Below are 17,980 nucleotides of genomic sequence, written 5' to 3'. Positions count from 1 at the left end.
TTGACTTACAAACTTTAATTTGTGCTGTTGGTACAGTCTATAAAGCTCTCGGGCACCACTGTTGCTGTTTACAACCACAGGGCTGAGTGGGCTGATGTAAGCAGTGAGGAAGAGTTGTGGTCTTGGTAAAGGTCACAGCCTCCGTCACGTTGGTAGCTTACATCATGCTGCCTGAAGAAGACACATTGCCCTGCAGCACTACCAATGCGGTTACAACTCTGTTGATCTGATACAGCCTATGTGGGATCTTGAAATGGAAAAAGAAAATGGAGAGTGTGATGTATCGCACTACTAAAAGTGTTAGAAAGCAGGAGGAAGCCATGATCAGAGGGAAGGAGGAGCAGTGGAGAGAAGAGCAGAGAAATCCCTCTTCCTTTTAGCAATGGCAAGCTGTTAATTTATTCCAGTAGCATCATGAAACCGCATCCAGAGTATCATGTAGGATTCCTTTCTCCCTTCCTCCTGTGTCAAATACAGCTGAAGACAGGCCATTAATTCCAAAGAGATTTTGTTTGGAGTGGAGTCTGTTCTCAGTGCAAGCAGAAAGATAATTTTGATGTTTGTTTGTTTTTGTTTGGTTTTTTTTTTGAAGAAGTAATTTCTCAAGTTTTTGTCAGTGTGCAAAGTGGAGACCAATTGTAATTGCAGAACATGCAGCTGCTTTAGAGATCCAAAGCATTAGGAGATAATTGTGTTTATACCTATGGTCTTCTCCCTATGGTGTTTGCCATGTTTGCCTTAATCCTTTCTGTTACTAGAAAAAAATACATGTTCAAAGGTGTGGGAAGTTATTCATCTCTTGCAAGGCCATTGCTCATGTTCTTGGAGGAGAGGATGGTGTGCGTACTACAGTCTGTTTATCAGAATCTTGTGATCCTGAAAAACACTGAAAAATCCTCTTGTGTCGAGGTAGCCCTGTGAAATTTAGTACTCTTGTGCTTCACATCAGTGGGGATGTATCCCTATGTACCTTTCTCAGTGGAACTGTGTTTCAGCCAAAGGAAGGGAGTTTGGAAGTTGTGTGGAAATTACTAGGAAAACAGATTTCCGGTTTGTTTATGAAGAAAATGATGTTTTTTATAAGACTGTCAAGTATTAATTGAAGAATGAAACTCTTCAGAACAGTAGTTTACTTTTAAGTGGCTGTATGTATTAACATACTGTTGTTTAGTGTTTCATCTTTTTAACAATATCCCTTTTCCCGCACTTCTTACAACTATCTCTTTCAGTTTCTGCAGGTAGTTCAGAATTTTCTGAGTGCTGAATTTGCTGAAGGTCAGAGTAGAGGGTTGCTTGGATGCTGTGCCTGGAGGATTCCAGTCCTTGCTTGGGCTGCTCTCAGCCTTCCGGTAGCTGTAAAAATTAATTTCCCTTCCCCCTCTCCCTGTCTGTTTGCAGGTTATCTTGACGAATCAGATTACCACATCATTGAGCAATGGCTTCCCGATCCAGGCAGACCTGGTGTCTCCAGCTGATGATTTGTCCCTGTCTGAAGGTAAGAGATCCCTTCTATCAGAACTGAAACTCTACACTGACACAAATCCACGTTGTACCTCTTGCAGTCTTGCACAAGGGTCTGTAAGAGTTATCAAGTCTAACATAAAACACTCTGGGAACAAAATTATTTTTCAGTTTCTCTGAAAATCCATTTATAAATAAAAAAAAAAGTAAGCATATTAACTAAAAGGATCTGACACTTTCTAAGGGCTGGGAATGAATTTTCAAGCCATGTCAGTTCTAGAACATATTCCTCAGTGTTGTGCTTGCATTTACAGCATTATTTTCTCAGTCTTCTGAAGCTGCTGCTAGAGCTAATATACAGGCTAGACCACAAATTTCATCTTTATCTAATGATTACCAGTGATTCCAAAGAGAAACAGCTGGTCACAAATGAAGGCAATCAAATACTCAGTTCTGTCCCTTGCATTACGCTTGTCTGGTCATCAAGTGCAGTGCCTCAAACTGCAGCTCTCAATGTTGTGTGAATGTAAGCTGAGGTTTTGTGTGATGCCATGTAATACTTTACATCTTCATGTTTCTTTTTTCTGCACAGAATTAGAGACAAGCACATGTTTTTGGGGTAATAGTGAGGACTTACTGTGCTAAGAAGAAAGATAATTCTGAGTCAAAGTTTGCAAATAATATAATTTCAGCTTTCTCCAGTTGCAAAGGATAGTCAGAATCCCCTCAGACAGGGACAGACGCTGAGATGTTTGCTATTTAGAGTTCAGTTCATGCACAGACCCAAATGTATGATGTAAAACAATGCTTATCTTCCCCACAAAGGTATGATAATCGCATGTAGACTTCTTACTTAGAATATGGGTGTTTCCCCTCTTTCAGCCCTCGTTGCACTTTCTGGTGGTTCTGGTCAGCTTACACAGGCAGCCCTCTCAAGCTTGTCTGACAATGCAAGAACAGGTTGGTGGCAAAAACGACTAAGCAATGGTTGAAACTGACATTATTTCTGCATTTCAATGGACAAGAGATCGAGATGTTGAAGACAGAGTAAATGGAATGTCAAAGGGTAGCAAAAAACGTCTGTAATGTCTTAACAGTGATTGATGTGTTTACACCATAATTTTGTCAATAGGAACTTGGGCAAAGCATGGCCAATTAAATAGTTTTGGAATTGTGCTTGTGGCTTTTGTTGCCTCCATCCATTGCCGAAGTATCTTTGAGGCTCATTGCTTGAATATCATGTCCCTACCTATGTCAGAAAGAGTTGAAATTTGCTAACTGGAATTGGAAGAGGAAGGCATCGTTTTTCATCTTTATGATTTCTGTCTTGGCACAAAGTTGTTGCACATTGTGTTATTAAATGCTCTTGATCACAATGCTTGTGCTTTTGTTTGTCCTTTAGAATTGGTCTGTAGGAGCTTCCTCTGAAAAGAAAGTCCTAGCTGACTCTGAAGTGGAAGTAATAACAAAATGTGTTTTCAGTAAAACATTTTTTTTTCTTGTGATTAAAATATTTGAAGAGTGTTTGGGAAAAGCATGGAATAGTTGTAATCTTCCTAATTTTTCCTGCAAATACGAGATTTAGTGCTTTGTATGAGTCATAGTTCAATAGTATTCTGAAATCAGGACTACATAAGAGATGGCATGATGATTTTTGTAGCAGTTACAGCTTATTAATGAAGCTGATATGTTGTATCTAAACTCTCTACCACCATTATTTTCACCTTTTAATGCAAGATTGAGTTAAAATGTGTTGGTGCTCTCTCTGTGTATTGTTTTCCTTTGTTTCTCTCATTCCCTGTTTATAATTAAGGGTCTGAAGTGGTAAATGGGCCAGCATGACACTTGTTGAAAATGGAAACTGTTGTTTAGCCTCAGAACAAGAACAGCATAGGCAGCAGCAGTGTAAGCTCCTTCAGTAATTCAAGTCTTATCAAGGGATGCAGGGGTGGTAAACTTCTTTCCTGCTCTCCCTTCCCTCTTCTGTTGACTAACATTGACACGGCATTTACATGCTGTGTTGTATAAAGGGAGAGTACAGCGCATATCCAGACTACATGGTTTTTTCCTGTCTGTCTTATCCGTAACGTGGCTGCTTCTGGATTTCCATTTTGCTTCGGATTTAACCTGTGCTGTCTACCTGCGAGGAAAAGTAGACTTTCAGGCCCATTCAACATTTGATTTCTATGTTTATCTCACTGTCAAAAGTTACAGGTGTGGCCAGTGTTTTTCTTTTTTTAACATTAAGGTTTTGACCTGTCCTGAGAAAGTTTCCCTCAGTTTATTTCATGTTAGCTATTGCACAGCCTGAAAGTAGCAATACTTTAATTTTCTGACAATCCTGGGTACTTTAAGATGCCTTAATGAATTAGTCTTCTAGGATTAGTGTGACACCCATAATACTTACTGCTATTCAACAATTGTAGAATTTGCGGGAAAGAGTAGTTAGGCGAGTAGCCCAAGTGCATAAAGTAGATATGTTGCAGAGGCAGGAATAGAGGCCAGATTCACGACTCTGTTCTTACCTCATTCTTCCTTTTCACTCATTACAAAGTAAAGCTGAATTTAAACCAGTGACCTAGATGTGAAAGGACCTATAACACATTATTAGTCCTGTAAGCAACTTGGAACCCTTGGTTTGTGTATGTCCAATAATGTTCTTTTAATCCTATCTGAAATCAGAGTCCTGTCACTGTAAATGGTTTGCTAAAAGGGTAGTCTTAGAGGCAGAAATGAAAATTTCAAACTGAACATGCTATTAGAAATAAGTGGAATGTTGTAGTGGCTTTTGGTTTTGCTTCTGATTGTGCTTTAGAATTGAATTGCTTGGGTTATGTGTAAGATTAGGCAAGAAACCAAGGAAGCTGTTCATCGGATGTGTGACAGAAAGTTAATCTGATGAACAAGCTGAAAGGACATTGACAAGCTGTTTCAGGCTCAAAGCTTGTCTTCTGTAAAATTGTAATCTAGTGCATGAAAATTTGTGTCCTAAAAATATGTTATATTTTTATAAGAATATTAAAGGCTTTACAAAAGCAGTGCTGGCTGTAAAATCCCAGCACTTACGTGGCAACGTAAGAATTCTTGAACTGTTTGTTGGTATTTCTTGTAGGAAATGGTTATAAGTCCGGCTAAATTCTCGGATCTGTGCATACTTTTGCTTCAAGACAGGGAAAACCCCCACCTTTGTTTGCTGCAAGTTAAAGTACTGAGTAAAATACAAAAGTTTATCTACCTGTGGGATGAGCTCTTGCATTCATTTGGCCTTTACACACTTGCCAGGTTATCATCTGAAGGAGTTAATTAAGACTAATGATGTTTTTCTGCAGCTGTACAATTCTCAGGCACGTAAGGCTGACACTTCTTCCCTAGGAGCCAAACTCAGTTTTTACCTGTAGCTGCACCATTCTCAGCCATCTCACAAACCCTGTCATTGGAGCGGGCAGACTGGAGGATGATGGCAATACTGCTATTTCACTTGCATCCTTGCTTTATGGAATAGCCACTGCTTAGCTCTTCCAGTCAAAGACAACTTTGAGAGGCCTTAAAGTTGTTGTAGATTGCAAAGATGGTCAGATGAGCCCAGAGCTATCACTAGGCTTGAAGATGTGGCCTGAAGGATTAATGCTTTATTATGTAAGCATGTAAAAAGTAGCTCTTACTGCAATTAAAATAATTTATAATATTAAAAGATAGATTTAAGCTGCATTAGGCTAAGTGAACAGTAGAAATGGAGTGCAAATGTCTGCAAAAAAATACTTTATATGACTCCTAATGGATGTTTTTAAGCAAGTTATCTGTGGCTGTGACTACTATTTTTACTGGTTTTACAAAGTTCACATGACTGGATTTTACCTAAACTAGAGAGCTGTTAGAAATTAATCCTAAGCCTGTGTGGCTGAGCACTAGCTGGATGGTGAAATTTGTGTGTTGCATTTGTGAGCTGTGAACAGATAGGGCAGTGTGACGTACTTGAGGTCCCTTATAGTCCACCAGCGCCTATCCTATTAATGTATCTGCCAGCTGCAAGCTCTAACTTCCTCTTGCAGACATCAAAGCCAAACTCCCATCTTTCTTGGAAAAAGCTCAGGGGTGTGTTGGTATGAACACAACAGCATCCCCCCTCCCAGCATGCACAAAGTGTCAAGCAATAAAAGAAATGCTGTCTTGGGCTTCTTCAATCTCAGCTTGTACTTTCAAATATTTCTTTGGAAAAGTCAGAATTATTTTGTGTTTAAAACTAACTGTAAACTTGCACTAGCTCTGGGGAGGCCAGCATTCAATCTTCTGCCATTTATGTTCATCAAGTGGTTTGTCATAGCATTGTGTATTTTTAGTGCACAGTATGAGCAATGAGGTTAGTCTGAACTTTTCATCTTTGATGCTGTGATCTTGAATTCTTTTAAGCTGCTGAGCAGAAATAGGCTTTTGTGTTGTGGAGACTGGAGAAAAGTAAGCTGCCATAGTATCTCTCACCCACAGGATTTTCCTACTTTGACTTATGGGCAGAAAATTTGAAGGTGGAATCTTTGGGTTCTCTTCTTTTGCTGTGCCCTTGATCTCCTGTCAGATTGCAGTTAAATAATTGTATTCTTCAAGCCTCAGTTTACTGATTGTTTTAATAAGGGGATGTATTTTTATTTTGCAACTTTTTTTTTTCTTTCTTGATATTTCAAGATATTCCTATGGGGATAATTAGTTGACCTGCTGTTCACCCCATCACCCCAGACCAGTTCTGTAGTTTATTGCTTCTCTCGCTTCAAATCCCTTTTTTCAGTCCTGGTGCTGAAAGGAGAGAAAACGCTGAAGGAATTACCACGAGAACTGAGCTACCAGAGATCAGAGGCTGTTGGTTGGTTTTGGTTTGTTTATGGTATTGATTTATGTATACACTTATGCTTAAGGTTGGACCTGCAGGTGACCTAACAAACATAAAAAAGAATATTCTGTGAGAACACAAACGTACCTGTTTTGCAGGAACTGTGAACTTATGAATGAAGCAGCTGTTAAACAAGTTTCTAGAGCACTTCCTCCTTTTAGTTTTAAGGCTAATGCAGAATAATGCATGTTCTAGTGAAGTGCTCCAGCATGATACGAATTTAAATAGATTAGGAAGTATCATAACACTTTGGCATGTTTTAGGCCTTTAGTATTTTAGCTAAATGCTCTGTAAACCTATTGCAGGCTGATTTACACAGTTTTGCTTGAAAGAGGAAATGGTTTGTCTTGGATCATTGAAACAGTGCTGTTAATTATAATATTTTTTAAATAAGACAATTCATAAATTAATAACCTATCTTTTTAATATGAATCCACTGTGACTTTTTGAAACGCAAAGAGTTGAGAATAGTTACTAAACCCCTTTTCTTGGTTACCGTTATGGAATAATCTGTATGGAGATTACTAGGTCTGTCAGTTGGGATCTATGGGGCATGGTGTAAGAAAGATCTGTTGACTGTGTCCCCTTATGCACATGCTATGAAGGTTAGTGAACTTTAGATGTGCAAATAATAGTAGTGGTATTGCCAGGTTATTTGGGAGGTGAATTCCAACAATTAGTCCATGTGTGTGCATGGTAACTGAGACTGGAGTACAGGTGTGAATGCTGAAGACTAAAACAGATCCCTGAAAAGGTAATGGATTCTCTTCTTGTTTTATGGCTTATCGAGATAGCGAAGTGCCACAGTGTATCTTTTGCGATCTACAGTCATGATGATACAGGGAAGTGTAGTGAGATTTGCCTCTTTTTACTTTGATATGAATTGTTACTTCTCACCTGATGGTTTGGTTGCCACTCCAAGCCCAAGGCTGACCACATTCCCATGATGGGACAAGAGAGCTCGGTGAGCCACAGGACTGTGCCTCTAGGTCTGAGCCCTGGGTACCTCTGACTTTAGCATAGGACTCGGTAGAGGGTTACTCAGCTCACTGGTTCCTGTTCACGTGAGATGTAATGGAACAGCTGAAGTTGTTTCTTTCTAATTCTTTATTTTGCTGCTGGACTTCATGTCTCAGCTGTCTTTTAAGAAACTACCAGAAATCCCCTGCACCAGCTAACAGTACTGTGAGAAGCCTTTTGTTCCTTTGGTCTGTTCTGTCTTTGAGTTACTTCTCCAGCTTCAGACTCTTCATGAAAAAAGGAGGGACCCTGATAAAATTCATTGATACATGTTGGAGGGAAAAATGAGCCTACTCAAAATAGGATTTTGTCCTTTTGTGCACTGTGTTTGTGTTTCTGGTAACTGCTTCTAGAAATAGTGGAGTCTGCATCTCAAGGCTTTGCTTGGTGGAAGGAAAACAGCCCTTCTGGCTGTTGAGAACACCTGAAGGAAGTGCACCATCATTTACAGGGCCTGGAACAAATGATACTGACCATTAGGGGAAATGATACTGTGATTTTTTTTCTGTATGATGCAGAGTTGCGGTGCAGTATGGAACAGTTAGATTTCATGATAACAGTGGTCATGTCAGCCTGTACTAATTTTGATGTTATATTTCAACAAGTGGGAAGTAGTGACATAATAACATCCACCCAAATTTTAACGGCTTTTTAATCAAAACATAAATCTCTCAGTAAAACAGCATTACAGAGACTGTACATGTCTATGGAAGTTTCAAGCTGAATGACATATGCATAATCACTTGGTCTGAACTACGAAGGGGTTGAAAACTGTCAGCAGAAGCATTAAGGCCTCTATAATATCAGTTTAAGAGGATCTCCGTTCCTCATTTCCTAATTGCTGCGATGACAGAATACAGTTTTACTGCTTTGTTGTGGGCTTTTTTCTAAAGACGTGGTTTGACTTAGAATCATTAATCAACAATTTGTAATCCAAAAACCCTTCAGGTACATTTGCTGGGAATCATTCATCTATATAATCAGAGGCATGATAACAGAAGTGCTTACAGTCATAGCTGAGTGGTTAGGAGTTTACCACCTCTCGGCTGCTAAGTAACTTACCTCAACGGAGAAAAAGTGCACGAGAGAAAAAGTTGCACGTTCCAATACAAAGTAAAATGGGTTTGCATTAATCCTACTAGCCACACTAGTTTATTCCTATTTTCCTTTAACTGTAGTAAATTGAGAGCATAGTTCAGTCACTGAGTTTCAGCTGATGGCATATAGCTGTGAAGCATTGCAACAAGATTCAACATCTCCTTATGCCCTAAAAAAGTTTAAAAATAAGATTAACTCATATTTTAGTATGGGTGATTATAGAAACTATGTTCTCTCATACACTGGAATTTAGACTTTTGTTTACACCATAAAAGTAGCATTAAGAGACCTGGTTATTTAATGGTAGTAATTCCTTCTTTGCCCTTTCTTCCCATCCTGTGCAGAATTGGAAAGATTGACTTGTATTTTTACTGTGGTCCTGCAAATCAGTGGTTTAAATCTGAAACACAAGACACTTTGGCTCTAAGTTCCTTCTGCAGCATTACATTGTAACCGTAGTGTTGGTGGACCTGCTCCAAACTAACTAATCTTTTACAATTACATTGTAAAAAAATGACTTCAAAGGTAGGAAAGAGCTAAACGCCATTTGTCCCTGTGCACAATGGCCAATTAAATTCTGTCTTAACTTACTGTGGGTTATCCTTAAATCTTTACAAATAGAGGCTGACTAAAAAAACATTAATTGGATTTCATCATTCAGTAGCATTCAGTGCCATCTCTTGTCGAATTCTATAGTATCAACAGTGGAACTGGGATGGATCAGAAGGATTTCTATACCACTGTGAAAATTCCTCTTGGCTTGTGGCATTACGTGAAGCATGTGGCTCACCTGCAGAAGTTGAACCAATTAGGAGTGACCCTAATGCAGGTGTTAGGCCAAAAGGGAATACACGGACAAGGGTACAGAGGGTGACTGCAGAGTCTGATGCCTGTGTTCTTGTTGCAGTTTCCAGCTGGGTTTCCTCTGGGTTTACTGCAGGATGTTTGAAAAAGTGGCTCCTTGTTAATCTCAAGCAGCCTCTATGATTGATGATTCCCCTTAATCGTAAAAAGAGCACATTGGTGTTTCTGCTTAATCTCTGTGTATTTCCTGCTTTATTGTTGTAATAATGATTTACTGTCTTAAAAAATGGAAGTTTTATAACCTATTAGCCCTTTTTGGAGGTTGAAGCTGGGTGCTCTGACATGTGAATGAACTTCTTCCCAGTGACGGTATGCTCCTAAAATGTTACATTCAAACCCAAGCATAATACGATAATAAAAAGACAGTATATGGTTGGTGTGTTGTCTCTTACTTTAATGAAAATAGGCAGCTTGAGTATGAGCAGATTTTGCATGCTCCACATGGGCAAAATTCATCTAACCTGGGTTCTGCTTGTCTTCTCATGATATCAGTTATACTAAAAAAACAGAAATCAAGGAGCACAGAGAGAATAGAAAAAGAAGTTCTCATAGTGCAGTACAAAAAGATGGGTGAAGAAATGGGAGAAAGAGGAAAAGCCTGGAGCTTAACTAAAGGAAGGCTTTGTTTATACTAACTTCTGCTCTCCTAAAATGTCCTGCTGCTGCTCCAGTTTCCCGGCAACGTGTAGTGTACAGAAGATTTCTGCCTGAGCTGGTGCTTAACTAGGTACATCTCCCTTCTGAGGAAGGGTAAAGAAAACAGTGACTCAAGTATGAATAGCTCTGCTTTTAACAATGGAAAATTTGACAGGAAAAAGCAATCCCCAAAGCAGATGCTACTACTGGGTAAGCAGCCATGACTCCTTGGGAGTAATCTGAGCCAGTCTGATACCTGGCAGGGGAGCTGTTGTTTCAGGCTGGCACATGGATATGTAAGGGAGTAGGTTGGGCACATTTTAGCTGAATACCAAGAAGTTGTTTCTGAGCGTGAAATCTGTTAGACCAGCTGTTCCCAAATGGTTTCTATTTGTGCCTCTGTTTCTGGTGGTGAACTCACCCCAGCCGAGCTTGCGACCCTAAATACTGACGTAAACAATCACATCTCTGTCAGGCTTGCGACCCCACTCTGTGACTGTGACCCTGCTGGAGGTTACAACCCCTGGTTTGGGAATTGTTGGGGTAGACTGTCAGTCCTGCTGGGGAAGCACTAATATGCCCCATCCAGGCCGGGATCATCACAACAAATGCCTTCAGATCTCACAGTAATTTGTAGGCCCCTGCCACCAGTTTGAGAGTGCAGCCTATTAGAGCTGACATGTCACTTTGGTACATCAGGAACATCTCAGAGATCAAAAGGTCATAGTCCTCCCACGCTGCTGCAGCCTTTCCTCATGGACTCGCCTCTTCATCTTACTTCCTCGTCAGTTGGCTGGCAGCAAGCCCCAGCTCCCTTGCGGCGTGGCTGATTCAGCCATGGCTGCTGAATGTGTACCCGCTGCAACTTCTGCCCTACTGCCTCTCCGTTTTGCTGCTCCTCCCAAGCCACCCTTTCCAAAACTGCTCTCCCTGAATACTCCTTGCCTTAATGCAGGGGTTGATGATGTCTCCTCAGCTGAAATAATTAAAAGTTATAGTCAAAGTAATTAAAAGCTATATAGGGCAGTGCTAGTGCAGGTGGGCTAACTCTTTCTCTGTATTTTGTAAAACTACTTCTGTTATTCATATATCTGTAGATATGAGCACAATCTTACAGATGTGGGATGGTGACGGAGAAATAAACAGAAAAATGCCTCATGTGATTGATTGCTGCTGTGGTCTGCAAAGCCTGGGGTCTTTGATAAGCTATGCAGACAGACTTTTTAATAGAAAATGCCAAGTTACAGATGTCCTAATTAGAGATTGGATTTTTAAGCTTTCTTCTGCCACAATCTTAAATGGAGTTTATAAGCAGAAACAAAGTTAGATTTCAATTTTTTTAAAACATTCATTACCATAATGTAAACGAGTAACATTTTAATAGATAAATGACTTAGTCCAGGGCCATTGACTTCAGAATTTACAATCATGGAAGTTTGACTATGACATCACTGTATGAATCCAACAAGGAGAGGAGCCTGCAACAGTTAGTTTATTTTTACTTTTTGTTGATAGGTCCTAGAAATTGCCAGTGACAGCAGGAAGGAGAGAGGAGGAGATGGTGCAGAAAAATATGACAATTGCTTATCATTTGGATAAAAAACTGTATTGCCTAAAATTAGCCTGAATTCAGTCTGTGCCAGTCTTGTTTCAAAGCTCTATGTGGAGTGCTTTGTTTAGAGATGTTGCTGGACTGGTGCTCTGTCAGGCAGGTGTGTAGAAAGCATTCAACTGAAAATGAGAACAACAAAGACAAGTTTTGGAGTGTGTAAGCCACATAAGGAAATAAAGTCAGAAAATCTTACGTTATAGGCTGGTTACTGTACACACCACTCCCAAACGAAAAAATTGTTTGAAACTTTGTATCTGTAACTTGATCATCCCTTGAACACTAATTATATGTCAGAAAATGGGGCATAAAGTCTCCTCCATCTGTCCAGGTTGGATATGGCGCACAAAGGAGCGTATCTGATTCATAGTACCTCTTAGGTAATCAGATTAATATCTCCAAACTGAATTTACCCTTTTGATACTGAGTCTTTTATACGCCATGTTTCATATATCACATTCTGTTGAAGCTCTGTGGCTTTTCAGTAATTTCCTTGAAATCTATACGTGGTATGTCTGCGCTCTTTTGAGCTGTTCTTGGGACACACATCAATTAAATATGTTTCTGGCACTCTCTTAATGGCATAGTTTCCCCGGAGTCAAAAAACACTCCAAAAACTGAGATCATTTGTTTAATTTAAAAGCAAAAGGGTATGGAACTACAATTTCAGGCTTCAACAGCTATGCCTCTGTAGCTTTGAAGGAAGGGGGGAAAATCTTGATGTCTTACACACAAAGTAAATAAATTCTTGAGTTCTTAAAATATCTGATTTCATCCAGTTTTCTACTTCCCTTGCTTATCTTTTAATTTTAATTTCTTTTTTTATATGGTAGATTTTCAACTTCGTATTGAATTTCACTGTTGGTTTTGCCTAATGAACCAGTGGGCTGGATTTTGACATCTGAATCTAAGGAAGAACTGTAAATGTTGCAGGATGGTTCTTAATTAAAATTACTGATAACTGATCTGAATCCGGAATTGTATTTTAAGTGGCTGAAGCTTTTGGCTCTAGGAGATTCTGGGAATATATACTGTATAGGAGTTGACTGCTGCTTTTTCAAATACATTGAGAGTAGAGGTAAATAAATTCCCATATTCTACCAGATTCATCCAGTAGGATTCATTCTGTGCCTCAAATATCTCTTAGCCTGCATCAGCAGTGGTGTTTTCATTGAGATTTTAAAGCAAATCCTCTATGATCTTTGTGTGCTGCATGTTTTTACATTATGTGGACTTGTTTAGGTGTGCTCCAACCACAGAACTTTTGCAGGAAATTAAACTGAGTTCCCCTCCATGCTAGTCAGTTGTGCTCAAAACCATCATGGAGGCAGAAGGATCTAAGCCAATGGCTGGTCCTAAAGCCATAGCCAGAGCAGGGATGCTCTCACCAGGGAGCCAGTGCAGATGAGTCTGTAACAGAACAACGATGATAACGACAGGGTAGCCGTAAGGAGATCAACACCAACTCTTTTGGCCAGCTGACACTATTGTGCCAAATTATTCAGTAATGTAGACTTGCTTCTTAAACAAACATATGAACTGTTTTCTCCTGCATGTTTTTAAGCAAGTCAGGCAATACAGACCACTTCCAAAGATCAGTAGGAGAGGTTAGTAATAAGCTGTAATACCTGTTGCCTGGCTGTGGTAACTTGCAGTTACTGAGCTCTGGTGATGCTTGATCACAAGAAATGACAGTATGTGTTTCAATAGGATATCAGCTCAAATCCTGGTAGGATTTGACAAGCTCATTTGTGCTGAAGCCTCAGCTGCCATGTCTTTCATTTACTGTTGTTTATACTATGAAATATGACATTCTGCCTGCCTTTGGCCTATACTCACATCTCAGCTGCAGTGAGCATATGCCCTGAGTACCAAGTCCAGGGTCCTCTCATCCTCAGCATCTGTTGCTGAATGATCTTTCATATGCCTCATCCAACTCCCTTTTTCCTTGCTGTTTCCTCAGTTTTTACCTTTAAACTGATAATGTTGATGTTTTGTTTTAAAAGTTGAAACAGCGGCTGTCATGTCTGAAAGTTAATGTTCTTAACTTGCTACCCACTGAAAGGCAAGTGACTAAGAAGATTGGCCTGCAATTTTTTTTTAAGCTTTAGAAGTCTGTAAACCTTTTCCGGTTTCTGTTCAGTAGCAATGAAGTTTAACATAAGCTTTGGTGCCTTCAAGCTAATGTAGTGCCTGTCAGTAACCAAATCGGAATCTCAAGAGGAAAAATTCATGGTGGATTCAGGTTAAATACCAAAACCATTGTGATCCTTGGAGCCTCTAGTTGTTCTCTTGACTGTTCAATCAGAATAATGCAAACTAGCAAAGACTGGTCATGTTATTCTCTTCCAGGTTAGCATGAGGTAATTCTGAACAGCATGGGATCAACATGTCAAGTACTAGAGTTCATTGTCTTGGCTTGTAGTCAACAGCTGCCCAGTTCTCCTTTTCCTGAGGGTTCATCTGCTTCTGAGTCACTACTGTGATGGTCATGTGAGCTAGCGTGAAATGAACTGTTGGGATCCAGAGGGTTCCAGCAGCACATGAGTCACAGAGGCAGAGCGGTCAGCACATGCTAATCTTCCTAGTATTTGCTATGTGTGGTGTAGATATATCCTGAGATGAACTTGTCTTCTGTTAAAATGAAATGTGTTTTCTCTGAATGGGAAGCTCTTATGGGTGGGAGGAGGCTGTATCACCTTTATGCCATTCTGACTGTGTAAAAGACTTTGAAAACTTATTTTAATGATCTATGGGTTTCCCTTAGATAGGGATACCTTGCTTTCCTCACTTGTTGTAACAAGGTATTTGTGTCTAGCAGGCTGAATAGTAATTGTGAGCAAGTCAAATGGCATGTAAAAAGTCTGCTCAGGCCATCCAATTTAGGGTAATTTTGAGTTTATTATAGCTTCAGCCCAGGATTTGGTGGTGGTTCTTTTGCATCAGTATTTAAGGTGGTAGAAATTCACCTGCAGTTTGGTGTAGTGCAGTTTTGAATCATATGCATTTCAAACAAACAAGTAAATACATGAATACAACTTGCTGTGTCTGTAAACCAGTAGATTTTCAGAGGGTTTCAAGATGATAAAGTATTTCTTATTTTGATTGTGCTGAAAACTGTCGTGACAACTGTGTTTTTGATGAAGAAATAGATGTTTTATCAGAAATTGATATGTTCTGTGGAGATGTGTGCTGATAATATAAAAATCTTGAAGACAAGAGGAGATGAGGCTGAGGTTCTTGATTAGAACTAGAGACGTGCTTACCAAAATAACATCTGGGTTATTGTCTGTGTGTTTCTTTTTTTCCTCTCTCACCATTCTTGCATCCTCCCACCCTAAAATGTTGTTTTGCAAGGTCTTGCTTTTGCTAAACCAGTGAAGAATAAAACAAAAATAAAATTGTTTACCAGTCAGCCCTACTTCCTAGCTCTATATGAAGTTATGTGGCGTTTCCTTTGGATTTTGCACAGGTACCTGTAGTAGTGGCGTACCGTATTCTAACCACTCCCATAAACAATTGCCTGCCAGTAGTCACCTTGCACATAGTGGTGAGCTATCCCTGCACTCAATGGTGCCATTTAAAATGTTTGAGAGCTCTCTGCCCAGTTTCAACAGTTTAATTGCTGATGGTGTGTTATTGCTTCAGAGTTTAATAGCTGTTTCTGGTTATGATAAAGTTGGTTTAAACCGACAAGCTTTTTAAAAACTGAATTTGTCGCTTCCTCTTTGCAGTGTGGTTTCCTCCTTTGGTACCTTCAGAACATTGTGGTTCAGGGTATTGGGTGAGGTGACATACCCTATTTACACTCGATTGGAAAAGACTGCGTCACGGGCACTTGAAGCTCTGTGGGGTTTTCTTTGTTCAGACACTTAGATGTGGCTCCCTGTCATCACCTGATTACTTTGAATGCTAACATCATCTTGCTAACTTTGTTGTTGTCTTAAGAAAATGACAGGCATAAATTTAATGTTATGTCTGTATGCTGCCTGTTGTGGAGTGAGCACAGTGATGATTAAAATATTACATGGCATACTTCCTCATAGTTAACTTCAGAAGAAGGCCTCTTTCTTACTTGTCTCCTTGGTTGCTTCTGCTGCTTTTCCACTTGTCTCTCTATCTCCAGGGCCACAATTCTGTATTGATTGAATTATTGAGGCAATTGCACTTTGTTGACACACAGGCCAATATTAAATCAAGACCTGGTGATGCCAACCCATGTCAATTAGAAAAGGATGGAGGGCCTGAAAGGAAAAATCTTTTTTTTACCCCTTAGTCTTTTAGAATCATGCTGTGCCCTGACTGGTGGTGGTGGTCAGTATAAACTCTTCAGGCCAGGAACTTGTGCCTTCACTGCCTAAGCTTTTATAGCCCTGAGTGTCCTGTTACTATTAGCTAATAAAACAAATAATGATAATTTTGTTTGTCCATTTCTATCTTTATCTCGCTTGACCATGTAGTGGCAATAGGGTGGGATATTAATACAATAGCCTTCCTGCCCTGTCACAGACGACATTAAAGATGTCCCATGCTTGCAGGTTCTGTGATCAGAATGGTTGTAACAGAACAAATAGGCCAGGAAACAAAATTTAAAATATTTATCCAAATCCCTTAATCCAGCAGCCACTAAAAATGCCCCTGCCATGCATTCCTGCCGTTCCCTAAATCCTTGCAAAGGAAAGCATTAAAGCAGCCATATGGTAGATGTGTTCAGTTAGAGGGCTCTCAGTCAGCTTCTTATCTGATATAACTACAGAGGTCGCCATACAAAATAGTGTCATTCATTATTTATACTTAAAATTTTAGCAGAAATGTGTCAAACCCTGCTCAACAGGCTTGGCTACAGCCTTCCTGTTTGAAAGTAGATGGTGATTTTGGTTACCTCAGGTTCTGGATTCTTTGTTGAGATTCTTTAAATGCCATAAATGTTTTCTGTTTTGTTTCGATTTTAGGTTGGTTTTTGGTTTTGTTTTTTTTTAATTTTACATATCAAGCCTTTAAGAATCAGGTCCTTCATGTTAGGTTCCTGAAAAATGTTTTCCTGTACTTTTTTTCTTCTTTTCAAAAGACCTTTGATTTCTTCCCTTATCCTTTCTTTTTCTTTCTATGACAGTCATTAATATAATTTCCAGGTTCAGGAAACATTTTGTGGTTCCTTCTGCATTTTTTTCTGTCTGCCTGTTTCTTTCTTTTTATCTACACTCTGAACTCTACAGGTTGCCCAGAGCAGTTGTGCTGTCTCTGTCGTTGGCAGTTTTAAAAACCTGACTGGATAAAGACCTGAGTAACCTGGTCTGACACTGTAGCTATCCCAGCTTTGGGCAGGAGGTAGGACTAGAGACTTCCTGAGTTCCCTTCCAGCTTTAAATACCCTATGAGCCTATGATGCTACTTTTTTGTCTGTTCTGTACTTTTTCTTTTTTGCTGTCATTTTCTGTATATACTCTTCTTTGTTATGCCATGTTTGTTATACTTATTTATTAATCTATACACAAGGTTGCATGTTTTGATGAATCTCTGATGTGTACTTAATCTGTTTACTAGGGACTCTTTCAAAAGACAGGGATATTATTCTCCTAATAGCCAATTCCTTAATTATAAATCTACTTACTTTGTTGTTTTTAAGTGGGCTGATGGTTTGAAGATTACCTTTTCTGCCAACTCAGGTTAGTAAATACGTAATAAATTTTGAGATGGAATAGTCCTGCCTTCAGGAAAGAGGAGAAAAATATTTTCTCTTCTGGAACCTTCTGGCTGATTATAAGTTGTTTTGAACAGAGAAGAAACTCTGTTTTTTCCCAAAATCTGAACTCTGCAGATAGGATAATTCTGTTCTTCTTGAAATGAGCAATGCATTTTTTAATGGAAAAACTACTTTTGTTGGTATGCTTCAGCTAGTGATTAATAGCATACATACAGACCTAGGACATCCCAAGTTTTGGCCTAATGAGAGCCCTGGCCTGCCAAATCTCTTGCAGTACACATCCTCTCGTAACTCACAGCCCACTTCTCTCCTCTCATATTAATCCCAGGATAACATTAAACTACCAGTAAGTCACAGCCCTCAAATGTTGACATTCCTTGAAAAAGTAACTGGGTGTAACGTCAGTGATGAACTTACTGTAAGTAACCAGATGTAACCAAGGTGTGTTTAAAGAGAGCGTTTTAAATCCCACCTTATAGTCAACATTAAAGTTTTCCTAACACCTAATATAGGCTAGATGAAAAGAATTTTGGTGCTTTCAGGGTACTGACACAAACAACTGTGCCTTCTACTTGCATCTGTAGTTAGGAAAATATTTGCTAAAAACAGGCTGTACTTTTTAATAGATTTTAGTGTTACTGTAAGGCACCAAGGTGAGAGCTCTGCAAACCGTAGTCTCTTTCCTCTTGTCCTTGGACCGTCGACCACA

The 17,980-nt window shown here is 39.4% G+C and overlaps 1 protein-coding gene across 7 annotated transcripts in view; it reads left to right on the top strand.

Annotated features, from left to right (window-relative positions):
- The window catches only part of RAD51B (RAD51 paralog B), a 407,540-nt gene that overhangs the window by 172,088 nt on the left and 217,472 nt on the right, over positions 1 to 17,980 (top strand). For all 7 annotated transcript variants that reach the window (XR_005105307.1, XR_005105308.1, XM_037394547.1 and 4 more), the window contains exon 9: positions 1,399 to 1,495. Coding sequence is in view for 5 of the 7 variants with exons in the window: in XM_037394547.1 (XP_037250444.1) it covers positions 1,399 to 1,495 (97 nt within the window). In the remaining 2 variants the exon portion in view is untranslated. The remainder of the gene's footprint in view (positions 1 to 1,398; positions 1,496 to 17,980) is intronic.

Source organism: Falco rusticolus, chromosome 7, assembly GCF_015220075.1.
Source record: "Falco rusticolus isolate bFalRus1 chromosome 7, bFalRus1.pri, whole genome shotgun sequence".
NCBI classification, from domain to species: Eukaryota; Metazoa; Chordata; class Aves; order Falconiformes; family Falconidae; genus Falco; species Falco rusticolus.
This window is presented reverse-complemented; position numbering and strand designations above follow the sequence as displayed.